Source organism: Delphinapterus leucas, chromosome 2, assembly GCF_059928025.1.
Source record: "Delphinapterus leucas isolate spDelLeu-1000000601 "Yukka" chromosome 2, BTC_Dleu_Yukka2, whole genome shotgun sequence".
NCBI classification, from domain to species: Eukaryota; Metazoa; Chordata; class Mammalia; order Artiodactyla; family Monodontidae; genus Delphinapterus; species Delphinapterus leucas.
This window is the reverse complement of record NC_143130.1, coordinates 105,576,020-105,588,754: the sequence shown is the minus strand read 5'-3', so window position 1 is coordinate 105,588,754 and position 12,735 is coordinate 105,576,020. Positions and strand designations below refer to the sequence as shown.

At 51.3% G+C, this 12,735-nt stretch overlaps 1 protein-coding gene across 5 annotated transcripts in view; it reads right to left on the bottom strand.

Annotated features, from left to right (window-relative positions):
- ARHGEF40 (Rho guanine nucleotide exchange factor 40) overlaps positions 1 to 12,735 on the bottom strand; it is a 21,982-nt gene that overhangs the window by 8,556 nt on the left and 691 nt on the right. For 4 of the 5 annotated variants that reach the window (XM_089905364.1, XM_022587614.3, XM_089905356.1 and 1 more), the window contains exons 2-12: positions 10,301 to 10,498; positions 8,429 to 9,680; positions 8,115 to 8,282; positions 7,861 to 7,981; positions 7,198 to 7,294; positions 7,007 to 7,087; positions 6,761 to 6,877; positions 2,497 to 2,592; positions 2,276 to 2,391; positions 1,774 to 1,900; positions 27 to 149 (exon numbers count right to left, since the gene is read on the bottom strand). In XM_089905364.1, coding sequence (XP_089761490.1) covers positions 27 to 149; positions 1,774 to 1,900; positions 2,276 to 2,391; positions 2,497 to 2,592; positions 6,761 to 6,877; positions 7,007 to 7,087; positions 7,198 to 7,294; positions 7,861 to 7,981; positions 8,115 to 8,282; positions 8,429 to 9,680; positions 10,301 to 10,498 — 2,496 coding nt within the window. Of the gene's footprint in view, positions 1 to 26; positions 150 to 1,773; positions 1,901 to 2,275; positions 2,392 to 2,496; positions 2,593 to 6,760; positions 6,878 to 7,006; positions 7,088 to 7,197; positions 7,384 to 7,860; positions 7,982 to 8,114; positions 8,283 to 8,428; positions 9,681 to 10,300; positions 10,499 to 12,735 lie in introns of those variants that run through there. The other variant, XM_089905370.1, reaches the window with a different exon arrangement.

Sequence of the window (12,735 nt, the reverse complement as noted above, 5' to 3'; positions counted from 1 at the left end):
TCACCTGCCCCTCTCCCGCTTCTCACCTGAACCTCAGCACTGAAAGCCCGGAATCGTAGCTCTGTCTCCTGCAGGGCAGACAGGGAGTCCCCGGGCACAGCAAAGCTCACCAGCTGCTCCTCCCCCGGGCCTGAGAGCCACTGCAGCACCTGGGGCAGACAGGGTGGGAGAGCAGGGCCATGAGGAAGAAGGGGCCGTGCAGTGGAAAGGAAAGCTGAGATCCAGCTCTGACCCCACCGCCCCACCCTGTAGAACCTTGGGGGAAACCATTTCATCTCAGCTGTAAAGTGGAAATGATAACAGGGAATGGTGGTAGTTTCCACAAGGGTCAAGTAAAGTGAGTAAGCCATCTTTGTAAACACCAGTTGAAGGGGAGGCTGGGCTGGCAGGAAGCACTGAGAGACGCATGCTAGGGTTCCAGGGCTATGCCTCCAGGTGAAATAGATGAAACTGGGGTGAGCCAGAGGCACGAGGGCCAGGAGAAATTTCACATTCATAGAGCCTAGTGACAGGGACCAGGCTTGGAGAGACACCCCAGGCGTGTGTGTGTGTGTGTGTGTGTGTGTGTGTGTGTGTGTGTGTAGCTCCAGTTGCCTATTATGGGGCTCTAGGGACTCTCGTGTTGGTTCTGGGATATCTGACCAAAAAGGGATGGTAATTCTTCCCTCTGAAGAAAGGTTGGAATCTGGGGCGAGACAGCCTGAGGACGGGAAGTTTGAGAATGTTCCCAATAACCCATGCCAACAATAAACACTTCTACAGTCCTTTGCTGAAATCACTTGATCACCTGAACACCCTTGTGAAGTAAGCCTTACTATCACCCCCATTCAGCAGATGAGGACTTGGGAACTCAGAGATGCTTCCAGACTCGTCCAATATCTCACTCCTAGCAGAGAAGAACTCAAGCTGAACACTTTAGACTCCAAATCCTGTGTGCTAATAGTTTTTACACAGTGGGAAAACAGCTAATAAACAAACAGGAGATACAAACCTTTGGATGTTGGGATGGAGGAAGCTAAATATGCAGAAATCTCAGGAACAGAGAGCCCTGCCCCCACCCTACTTTAACACTGACCCTGAGATGACCTTTCCCCTGAGGCCACATGCAGGTCCACGAGGTGTTCACTTACCACACTTAGGAGCTATGGAGGAGCAATCAGATTGCAGTGCCCCTGCTACCCCACAAGGTAGGGTGGAGAGCAAATCCCTATGGAGTTCTTAACCCCAGGAGAAAAGAATCAAGGCTCAGAGAAGCCAGCTTTATTCCTGAATCTTTCCCACAAAGAGGCCTTGGTTTCCAAGTCCTTTAGCAGTTTCCATTGTCCTCTCCTTCCAAGGTGGAGGGAGGTGGGACCTTTCCGTCCTCAGGTTTGGGGATGACATTGCATAAGGGGTGGAGGGAGCTGGTATCGATAGACATTTGTTGCTTTTAAGCTAAGGAGGTAGGAACTCAGAATCAGTCAGCTCTTCCCAGAATCCTCTAGGGCACCTAAGCATCTCTCACAATCTCTAAGGATCCTTGATCAAACATCAGCAGTGGGAGGGGGAGATCTGGCTTCTCTTCTTTGCGGGTGCTGAGATGCTATCTCCCTCTTGTTGAATCTCACACTGACCGTGATCAACTTCCAGGGGAGACGAGGAGAGAGGGAGGGCCATGCGACCAAGCCAGGTTAGGAGAACACCATCAGCTGTAAGTTATCAGTGGGAAAAGGGTGCTGGAGGCCAGGCCCCCAGGTGGAGTTAAGAAGCATGGGGGAGGAGGTCCTGGCTCACCTGCTGGAGTCGGTGCAAGCGTTGCCGCTGCTCCTGCTGTTGCACATGTAGGTTGGAAAGGCGCACGAGCTGGTGAATGGCTTCGTCCACCTCCTGATACAGTGTAGCTGGGCCTGGGCCCTCCAGCCTGGGTAGGGAGGGGGGGCAGAATGAACCACTGCCTTTGTCAAGCCTGCCCCGCAACCCCATCCCATCCTAGCATCCCAAGTGAGGGGTGGCACAGCATCCTGGGTCACAATATGGGCCTGGATCTGAATCCTTACTCTTCCATTTACTGACCAACCTTGGCCAAGACATTAAACATTTCTGATCCTCCAAATCCCCATTGATAATCATATCTAGCACCTAGGGATGTTGTGAGAGTTATGAGATAAGTGGAGAAGCATATCTTGTCCAGATACATGCTTAGTAAGAATAATCTGGCAGCTAAGGTGAATTGGTGGCCCTCTGCTGTGTCTCCATCCTCCACGTCCACCTGCACCCACACACCCATCCCTCGTACTTGCTGCTGTGGGTGGAGCGCAGCCTCATCAGGATGGCTCCCCCATCCCTCTGCAGCTCCGTCAGCCGGGGATCTGCCAGTACCTTCTGTAGGGGCTCAGGCATTCCTGCCGCCTCCTGGGGGCCAGGGAGAAGTTGACAGTTGGGGTTCCACAAGGAGGTCCTCAGCTCAGCCCAGCCCCATCCCCACCTCATCCCCTTTTGTCCCATCTCATTTCCTACCTCTCCCTCTGGATCTGCTGCTCTCTCTAGCTCCTCAATGGCTCGCCGTACAGAGCCCAGCACACCTCGGCACAGGCGGCACAACCTTTCCACTTCCTGAGACAAACACACAGGAATGGAGTCCAGGGACAGAGTTCAGGATAAGGGGCCTAAGCCCTAGGGTGGAGGAGGGGCAAGCCCAGAGACTTTTATGGGGGCAATGCTGGGTTCAGTTCCTGACTTTGTCGCTTACTAATTGTATGACCTTAGGCAGGTCCAGAAACCTTCCTGAACCTCAGTTTCCTCAACTGTAAAGCCATGATAAGACACACTGGATTTAAAGGTTTAAAGAGATGATGGTAGGTAAGCAGCTATCATGGGCCTGGCACATTTTACACCTTAGTAAACATGAATCTCCTTTCCCTCATCTGCACTGGCTCTTGACCCTATAAAACCCTTTTCTCTGCCTCTTCAGATGCACTTCTCCTTTGATCCACAGCTTAGAGACCATGTTACAGATCCCCTTTAATACTTGGCTCAGATCATGCTCATACCTCTTTTCTTGAATACTCACAGAATTTAGATTCATAGAATCAGAGATTATGTCACAGTTGCTGTACTGTGAGGGCAATGATCTTGAGGCTGGAATGCTGGTGCAGGGAGCAGGTACAGAAAGGCACCATCTCCGGAAGTAAGGTACATTACCTTGCTCAAGGTCACATGGAACCAGAACCAGCCTCTCTGACTCTCAGCTCTTTCTAGAACCCCAGTGATACTATTTTGCACTCTTCTCCAGTTGTTTCGGACTTATCATCCACCAAAAATGATATGCTGTTTAATGCCATATTAAGAATTGCAAAAAGAGAAAATTACAGGCCAATATCACTGATAAACATAGATGTAAAAACACTCAACAAAATACCAGCAAACCAAATCCAACAGTACATTAAAAGAATCATACACCATGATCAAGTGGAATTTATTCCAGATATGCAAGGATGGTTCAACATCTGCAAACTGATCAACGTGATACACCATGTTAACAAAAGGTAGGGTAAAAATCACACGATCATCTTGATAGACGTGGAGAAAATTTTTCACAATATTCAGCATCCACTTATGATGAAAACTCTCAACAAGGTGGGTAAAGAGGGGACATACCTCAACATAATAAAGGCCACTTGCAATAAACCCACAGCTAACATCATCCTCAATGATGAAAAGCTGAAAGCATTTCCTTTAAGATCAGGAATAAGACAAGGATGCCCACTCTCACCACTTTGATTCAACATAGTTTTGGAAGTCCTAGCCACAGCAATCAGAGAAGAAAAAGAAATGAAAGGCATCCAAATTGAAAAGGAAGAAGTAAAATGGTTACTGTTTGCAGATGAGATGATACTATACATAAAAAATCCTAGAGACACCACCAGAAAATACTAGATCTCACCAATGAATTCAGTAAAGTTGCAGGATACAAAATCTATATATAGAAATCTGTTGCATTTTTATACACTAATACTTGACTATCAGAAAGACAAATTAAGAAAACAATTCCATTTACAATTGCATCAAAAAGAATAAAATACCTAGGAATAAACCTAACTAAGGAGGTAAAAGACCTGTACTTGGAAAACTATAACACAGTGATGAAAGAAATTGAAGATGACACAAACAGATGGAGAGATATACCGTGCTCATGGATTGGAAGAATTATTATTGTTAAAATGTCCATACTACCCAAGGCAATTACAGATTCAAGGCAATCCCTATCAAAATATCAATGGCATTTTTCACAGAACTAGAACAAATAGTTCTAAAATTTGTATGGAAATACAAAAGACCCTGAATAGCCAAAACAATCTTGACAAAGAACAAAGTCAAGGGAGGTATCATGCCCCTGATTTCAAACTATACTACAAAGCTACAGTAATCAAAACAGTATGATACTGGCACAAAAACAGACACATAGATCAGTGGAACAGAATAGGGAACCCAGAAATGAATCCACACACATATGGTCAATTAATCTATGACAAAGGAGGCAAGAATATACAATGGGAAAAGACCACCTTGGCAATAAATGGTATTGGGAATACTGGACAGCTACATGCAAAAGAATCAAACTGGACTACTTTTTCACACCATGCACAAAGATAAATTCTAAATGAATTAAAGACTTGAATATAAGACCTGAAACCATAAAACTTCTAGAAGAAAACATAGGCAATACACTCTTTGACATCTGTCTTAGTAATTTTTTTTTTTTTTTTTTTTTGCTGTACATGGGCCTCTCACTGTTGTGGCCTCTCCCGTTGCGGAGCACAGGCTCCGGACGCACAGGCTCAGCAGCCATGGCTCACGGGCCCAGCCACTCCGCGGCATGTGGGATCTTCCCAGACTGGGGCACAAATCCGTGTCCCCTGCATCGGTAGGTGGACTCTCAACCACTGCACCACCAGGGAAGCCCAGTAATATTTTTTTTGAGACTTCTCTTTATGCGAGGGAAACAAAAGCAAAAATAAGCAAATGGGACTACATATAACTAAAATGCTTTTGCACAGCGAAGGAACCATCAACAAAATGAAAATACTGCCTACTGAATGGGAGAAGATATTTGCAAATGATATATCTTATAAGGGGTTAATATCCAAAATATACAAAGAACTCACATAACTCAACATCAAAAAAAACCAAACAACCCAATTAAAAAATGGGCCAAGGATCTGAATAAACCTTCTTCCAAAGAAGACATACAGATGGCCAACAGGCACATGAAAATATGCTCAGCATGACTAATCATCAGGAAAATGCAAATGAAAACCACAATGAGATATCACCTCACACCTGTCAGAATAACAAGTGTAGGTGAGGATGTGCAGAAAAGGGAACCCTCATGCACTGTTGGTGGGAATGTAAATTGGTGCAGCCACTATGGACAACAGTATGGATATTCCTCAAAAAATTAAAAATAGAACTACCATACGATCCAGCAATTCCACTCCTGGGTATTTATCCCAAGAAAGTGAAAACACTAATTAGAAAAGATATATGCATCTCTGTGTTAATTGCAGCATTATCTACAATAGCCAAGTTACGGAAGCAATTTAAGTTCCCATCAATAGATGAATGGCTAAAGAATATGTGGTATATACATACAATGGAATATTACTCAGCCATAAAAAAAGAATGAAATCTTGTCATTTGTGACAACATGGATGGACTAGAGGGTATTATGCTAAGTGAAATAAGTCAGACAGAGAAAAACAAATACTGTATAATTTCACTTATATTTGGAATCTAAAAACAAGTGAACAAACATAACAAAACAGAAGCAGAGTTATAGAGAGAGAAGAAACAAACGGATGAACAAACGGATGGTTGCCAGAGGGGAGGGGGGTGAGGAGAGGAGAGAAATAGGTAAGGGAGATCAAGACATACAAACTTCCAGTTGCAAAATAAATGAGCGACGGGTATAAAATGTACAATGTGGGGAATAGAGTCAATAATTATGTGATATCTTTGTATGGTGACAGATGACAACTAGACATTATGGTGAAATGCATAGAAATATTGAATCACTATGTTGTGTACCAAGAAGTAACATAGTGTTGTAGGTCAATTATACCTCAAAAACAAACAAACAAAACAAACTCATAGAAAAAGAGATCAGATTTGTGGTTACCAGAGGCAGGAGATGAGAGGGAGGGGGAATTGGATGAAGATAGTCAAATTTCCAGTTATAAGACAGGTAAGCACTAGGGATGTGATGTACAACATGATAAATATTAATATAATTAACTCTGCTGTATGTTATATATGAAAGTTGTTAAGAGTAAATCCTAAGAGTTCCCATTACAAGGAAAAAAATTTTTTTCCTATTTCTTTAATTTTGTATCTATAGGAGATGATGGCTGTTCACTAAACTAGTGGTAACCACTTCATGATTGTAGGTAAGTCAAATCATTATGTTATACACCTCAAACTTGTTCAATTATATCTCAAAACTAGAAGGAAAAAGAAAGAATTTATTTAACATACTCGTCTCATCTCCCTGGTAGCCCAGGGCACATGCACAGTCTTTTGCTCATAAATACTTGTTGAATTGAATTTGCTCATAAACACTTGTTGAATTGTGAACCATAAATATTTATTGAACTAAATGGAAGGGAAACCACTTTTTCTCAACCCCTTGGTCATGTCTCAGATCTGTCCTCTCTCTCCTAGAATGTCTTCTGCTGGGTCACTTCTGGCTCCCAGTGTCCTGAGTGGGGGAGGTGAAGCTTACCTTGTGTGTCTCTACCCAGTGGCTGGGAGAGGGGTCCCTGTGACCTCCCAAGTCCCACTGCAGCTCCTCTGGCTTGGACACTCTTTTCAGATCACTCTCTGACAGCAACTCAGCACCCTGTAGACATGTGAAGGCAGGGGGTTTCTGGCCTGGGCACCTAGGGATTCAGGGACTGGCCTGGGGCTCCAGCCAGCCTCTTCTCTCTCCACTACTTATGGGGACTAGGTGGGAGTGAGGGGCTCAAACCTGAAATCCACGGAGTTCAGTTGGAGGGTCATCATGAGTGAGAAGCACCAGCCGCTGAATGACGGGAGGGTCTCCTGAGTCCTGAAGGCAGAGAAGAATAACCCTAAACTGTGGGCAACAGGGTGGCCTGGAATGACGACTAGGGAAGAGTCAGGACCCAGAAGAAGTACTTGTCTCAAGAGGTTGCTTACCTGAAGTTGACTCAGGACAGGAATGAGTGCTGGAGGCAGTGCGGGTGCCTTGCGAAGGTCCAGCAGGACGGACAGCCCCAGTACCTGTAGGTCAGGCCTGTGGGGGCAGAGGTTGTGTGTGTGTGTGTGTGTGTGTGTGTGTGTGTATGTGTGTGTGTGCGTGTGTGCGTGTGTGTGTGTTAATGTTACTCATCCTCAGGAGAAGTTAGTTCCTGGCGATGGGCAAAGTGTCAAAGTCTCGGACATGTGTCCAAGAGGTAGTGACCTAGCAATTAGGAGTCTATATTCACATGGCTACTGGGTCATGGGATCAGGGATTAAACAGTTAGGAATTCTGTGCTCTGGAAGGGTATGAATTCAACGCCAGCACCTAGCATACTGCCTAATAGGTTCTGGTGCTCAAGAAAGAGTTGTTGAATGAGCTAATCAAGGCTCTGATAAACTAGGTTGTGTCTTAGGATACTGAAAGTCAGCAGTGTTGATTTTGAGGATTGATGAAGATATGCTGCAAGTTGGGTTGGTAAGGTCAGAGAGCAATGACTTGAAAATCTAAGGGTTGAAGAAGTAGATATCCTAGAGGTCAATGTCTTGAGGAGAGAGGAGGGCAGGGTGCTCACGACCCAGGAGGTTAGTATGCAAGCTGCCAGCCTGGGCCTCAGTTACCTGAGCAGTGAGTGGAGGTAATGAAGAGCAGTGCTCAGCACGTCTTCGGAGGGTGGAGGCTCCTCAGGAGGGCACGGTGGGGTAATGGTCAGCAGAGCTCGCCCACTCTGATCCACCCCTCCTAAAGACACAAAATGGTCCTGGCTGGGGGCAGGCCTTGGCTACCTCCCATCCACCCTGCCTCCCTCCCCAGCCCACCCTGGAGGCTTCTCCTTCCTCGACCCCTTTCCCTTCAGCCACTGCTGCCCACTGACCAGTCAGGACGAGACATCCAGACGACATTAAGTCCCAAGCTACACCAGGGTCATCAGAGCTGGAGACTGGAGTGGCCTCTTCTGGGATGCTGTCCCCTTTCACTTCCTGCACAGTCTCTGGGGATGGTGCCAGGGGGTCAGACAGGAGCCCTTCTGGATTGCTGGGCCCTGCAGGCACAGGCAGAGCTATGGGCCTGAAGTAAGGACAGGTCTGGCTACTCTGCTCCCACCCTCACCTCCGCTCTTCCTGCAGCCCCATTCCCTAGGCCTCACCTACCCTGGCCCTTGCCCCACTGGCCTCGGTGTCATCTCACCTGCCACGCGCACCAGCCTCGGCCCCTCCAGCTCTCTTTCTCTGGCCCTCTCTTCTACAGGCCCACAGGCTTCTGGGGGCCGAGGCTCTTCTTCGTCTGCTGGTTTGAGCTCCTCTCTCGGCTCAGGGTCTGGCTTCCCCGAGCCTTCGTGCTCCTCCTTAACTGGGCCACATCCTGGAAGCTCGTGTTCACTTGGTGGGGGCGGACTGACAAGGGCTTCCTGGTGGCTGGTCTCTTCCTTGTCCCCGGGGCTCAGTGGGGCACTGTCTCCTCCTCGGTTAAGAGCCCCTCTGCCTGCAGCTCGCTTCTTTCTCCTGTTTCCTTTGCCTGCTCTCCGAGGGGTACCGGGTGGCCCTTCAGACCCCTGGCCTGCTCCTCCTCCAACCTCCCCTGGCCTCAGGGGGCAAAACTCAGAGGCTTCCCCCAGCGCCTCTGCTGGGGGCTCAGACACCTCCAGGGCTGCTGCCTCAGGGAGAGCCTCAGCCTCGGCTCCCGGGGGACACGCAGGGGAGGCTCCAGTGCTGCTCCCCTCACCCGGTGGGCGGGCTCCGTCCTGGTCCCGAGGCCCCAGGCCCTTCTGGTGCATCCACGCCCGGTGTCTCCGATGCCGGCCCTTCCCCCCAGCACCCTTGCGTGTGGGTACCGTCCGGGTCCTGGAGAGGCCCGAGGAGCCGTCAGCGTCCGTGGGGCTCCCCCTCACAGGCAGCGTCACCTCCAGCAGCTCCACGTACTCGCCCTCAGGTCCTTCAGCAGGGGCATTGTGCCCATCCCCGGGACTCCGAGTGCCCAGGGCCTCCTCAGGGAGTGGAGGGCTGGGGAGCCCTGGGGGGCCGGAGGGCGCTTCTGGGGGAAGTGTGCTTGGCCGATGTCCAACCATGAGGCCCCCTTTGTGTACAAATCGAGGGCAGATGAGCTCGGCCCAGGGCAGTCGCTGAATCCCAGAGGGTGCAGACAGAAGGCAGGTGCTGAGGCGACCTGTTGGCCTGTCCTTATTGACGCCTTGTAGCCACTCAGGTGTGAAGAGGTAAGCACAAGCCTCATTGGGCACAGGCAGTTCCTGCACTCGCCCACCCCCTGGGGCCAGGCACTTGAGTGCCAGGCGGGGCGCTTGGGCGGCTGAGGGCACCACTTGCAGGTAGAAGTCTCCCGGGCGCAGCAGCTGCCAGGGGAGTGCTGCTAGCTGCACCACCACCTGCTCGTGCAGGCAGAGGGGCCAGCCCTCGTGGAAGAAGAGGAAACCGCTGTACTGGGCCTGGGGAGAGAGGTGGCAGGCTGTGCTCAGGCCTCTGCTGATGGTACCAGCAGGAGCGGGCAGTTAGAATAGGGCTGCCCTAGGCAGGAGTGGCCTTAGGCCTGGTGGGTTATAACCCCAGGGGAGCGGGAGGAGATATCTCGGGGTGTGCATGGGACAGAGGAAAGGATTGGGACGGATCAGTTTTCTGGTGGTAGGAAGCTTCTCCAGGAAGCTAGTTCCATGAGTGGGAGAGTAAGAACTGAGTCAGGATAAAGACACGGTCAGCAGATGCCATTGTCTTGGAGGAGCCGGAGACTCTTGGAAGTTCTTTATATCTGTAGAAGTGACTCTGTTGAGTCATTTCTGGGGGAGTTAGTATCTTGAAAAATTGATATGAGGAGGGAATGTCTGGAATTGGGTCTGGAGGGTCAGGGTCTTTGGGAGCTGATGTTTCTAAGGGGTCAGTATTTGGGGAAGATGAGTGTCTGTGTGTTAGCATGCTAATGGCACGTGCCTATGGGGGGACCAGTATCAGGGGAGGCGATGTCTCTGGGTGAGGGGAAATTAGTCAGTCTGACTGGTGTCTCGGGTGAGGTAGTGGCTCTTAGGGGAGATAGAACAGGGATGCATTCACTCACACAGGCTTCCTGCTGGACCTTGGCAAGCAGGTGCTTGGCGGGCACCAGGAAGTCCAGCGTGTACCTCAGCGCATCCTCTCGATAAGTCCTCTCCACCACCTGGAACACTTGGCCCAACAGTGTAGGGGCTGTTGCCTCAAAAGGTGGGTACAGGGCAGCCAAAGTACTCTGCACACAGTCCTCTACTGGCTCAGGCTCCTGGGAGAGACAAGACCAGGCTGCAGATCCCTAGAGATCCCCCTGGAGGCTGGCTGTGTCCCTCAGGGGCCCCATCACATACAGAGTGTGTGCAGAGAGACGACAGGAAATGCTGGCTGAATGAGATGGGAGTGGGGCTGGCCCAGTCGGAGTGCACAGCCCTAGCAGTATACTCTGAGACGCTGGCTCTGGAGATCTGAGGAGACTCTTGTGAAGGACTTTGATTAGGGCTGCCCCTGGTTCTTGTAAATTGCAAGGATTGCATAGGCCCTCCTCAGGAAGAGATGGGCCCCTGGGCCATCAGGGAAGTCACTGATGGCTGAGAGCTCTGGAGGGTGGAGCCCTTTTACACAGCCCTCCTGCCAGTCCCTCTTCTCAGGGCCTCCCACAGAGACTCCCGTCTTAAGTAGAGGTGCCACCACCCATGAACAATAATATGCTAGAGATGTTCATTGGGTGGGAAGAAGGAGGACTGAAGGGCTATCTGTCTTGAGTCTTTCGAGCACCCCTCATCCTCTCCCAGAGTGGCTCTAAAGCAATCACCCATTCCCGGAGCATGTGGGATTGGGTTACAAAGACTTGGGTGGGGACAGTTGAAAGAGGAAAAAGTCACAAAGGGAACTTGTAGGGAAGGGAGGAGGAGGCCTTGCTGGTATGTATTGGAGCTGAAATATTTTCTGATTCCTGTAGGGCCTCTCCACCAACCTCCACCCGGAGCCACTATCTCAAAAGTCTCAGCCTTGCTTCCTCCAGACTTGTGTCCCTAAGTGAATCAGTTGGGCCGTCCCTCTGGCTATTCCTCTGCAAACCTATTTGTCTTTCAAGGTGGCTGTGAAATTCCTTTTATCAGATTTCTTTGCTGTGACGGGGCAAGGGGGAAGCTCGCTGAAGTGTTTATCTAGTTCTCTACTCCCCATTGCAACCCGCCCCCACCGCCCGCCTTCGCCCTGAGGACAATACTGCATATTTCACTTTAAGTCCTCTCAGGCCTGAGTGTTGCCTGCCTGTCCCGACCGTCTGAGAAGCGAGGCAGCCACTCCGGAGACCGACAGTCAGTGCGTCAGCACAGAGACCCGGCCCCAAGGTGTGTGGGCGAGCAGACAGACCCCCCAGTGTTCCGGGGACCCGGCCAGCGCTGGGAGCGTGGGTGGGGGGAGGGTGGAGATGGGCGGGGGGGAGGGTGGAGATGGGCGGGGGGGAGGCAGAGTGGGCCGTCCTCTCCGAGGCCTGGAAGGGGGAGCTAGAGTTGGAGCTGCGAGGCAGCTGCAACCCATTAGGGGCGGTGAGCTCATGGCTGAGTGAGAGTCTCAGCCACAGGAAACGGCAGCGGCAGGAGGGGAGGAGGGGTCTGGGGTGGGAGGGGGCGGGCAGGAGCTCAGAGACCGGCCTCCAGCCGGCCCGGACCAAAGAGGAGACCAGAGAGACTGAGTCAGCTCTCCCTGGCCCAGTTCCTCTTTCTTCTTGTTCCAGCGTCCCTGCCAGGGGGTGCCCTTCCTTCTGTAGAGGAGCAGCCCCGGTTGTTCTCCTCCCCCTCTCCACCCTGCGGTGAGCGCCCCCTGGCAGGGCCTCTCCCCCTCCTCCGTTCCCTGCGGTGAGCGCCCCGTTGGCCGTGCCCCCCCATCCCTCCCGCAGTGGGCGCTCTCCCTGGCAGTGCCCACACCTGCAATTACTCTTCAGAGAGTACTTTTGGAGCGAGAGTTCACAGGATAGTGTCCACTCCTGTTGGCATGGACGTCCCTTAACAGCGCCCTCCTGCTTCCTGTGCCCTGAGTTGCTGCTGCCAGGGTCCCCAACCCGCGGCAGGGAGCTCCTGCCGGTGTCCCCTCCCCTCTGCAGCGGGAATGCTCTGGGACAGTGTTTCTGTTCCCTGCAGCGTGAGCTCGGGGGCACTCCTCTCCCCCAGCACCGCATCTCGTGTCGCCTCTGGCAGCGTCACGCCCCCGGGCACTGTGAGCCCCCTCCCCACTCTGTCCACCACTCTGAGGCAGCCTCTTTTTCTCCGCGGGAATTTCCCTTTTTGGCCAGGTCCCTGGCCCCAGCCCAGCCACAGCTGTGGCCGGTCCCCCAGGGCCGGATGGGTGGGCCCGGCTCACCGGGCTGGGGACTGGGATGGAAAATGGTGGTGCCAGGCAGGTCAGTTCTCATGACCCGAGCCCGGGCCCCTGCCAGGGCCGCTGCAGCCCAATCCCGCAGGGGTCTCCCGCGGGTAAGGAGCTGGGACCGGGAGGGGGAGGGAA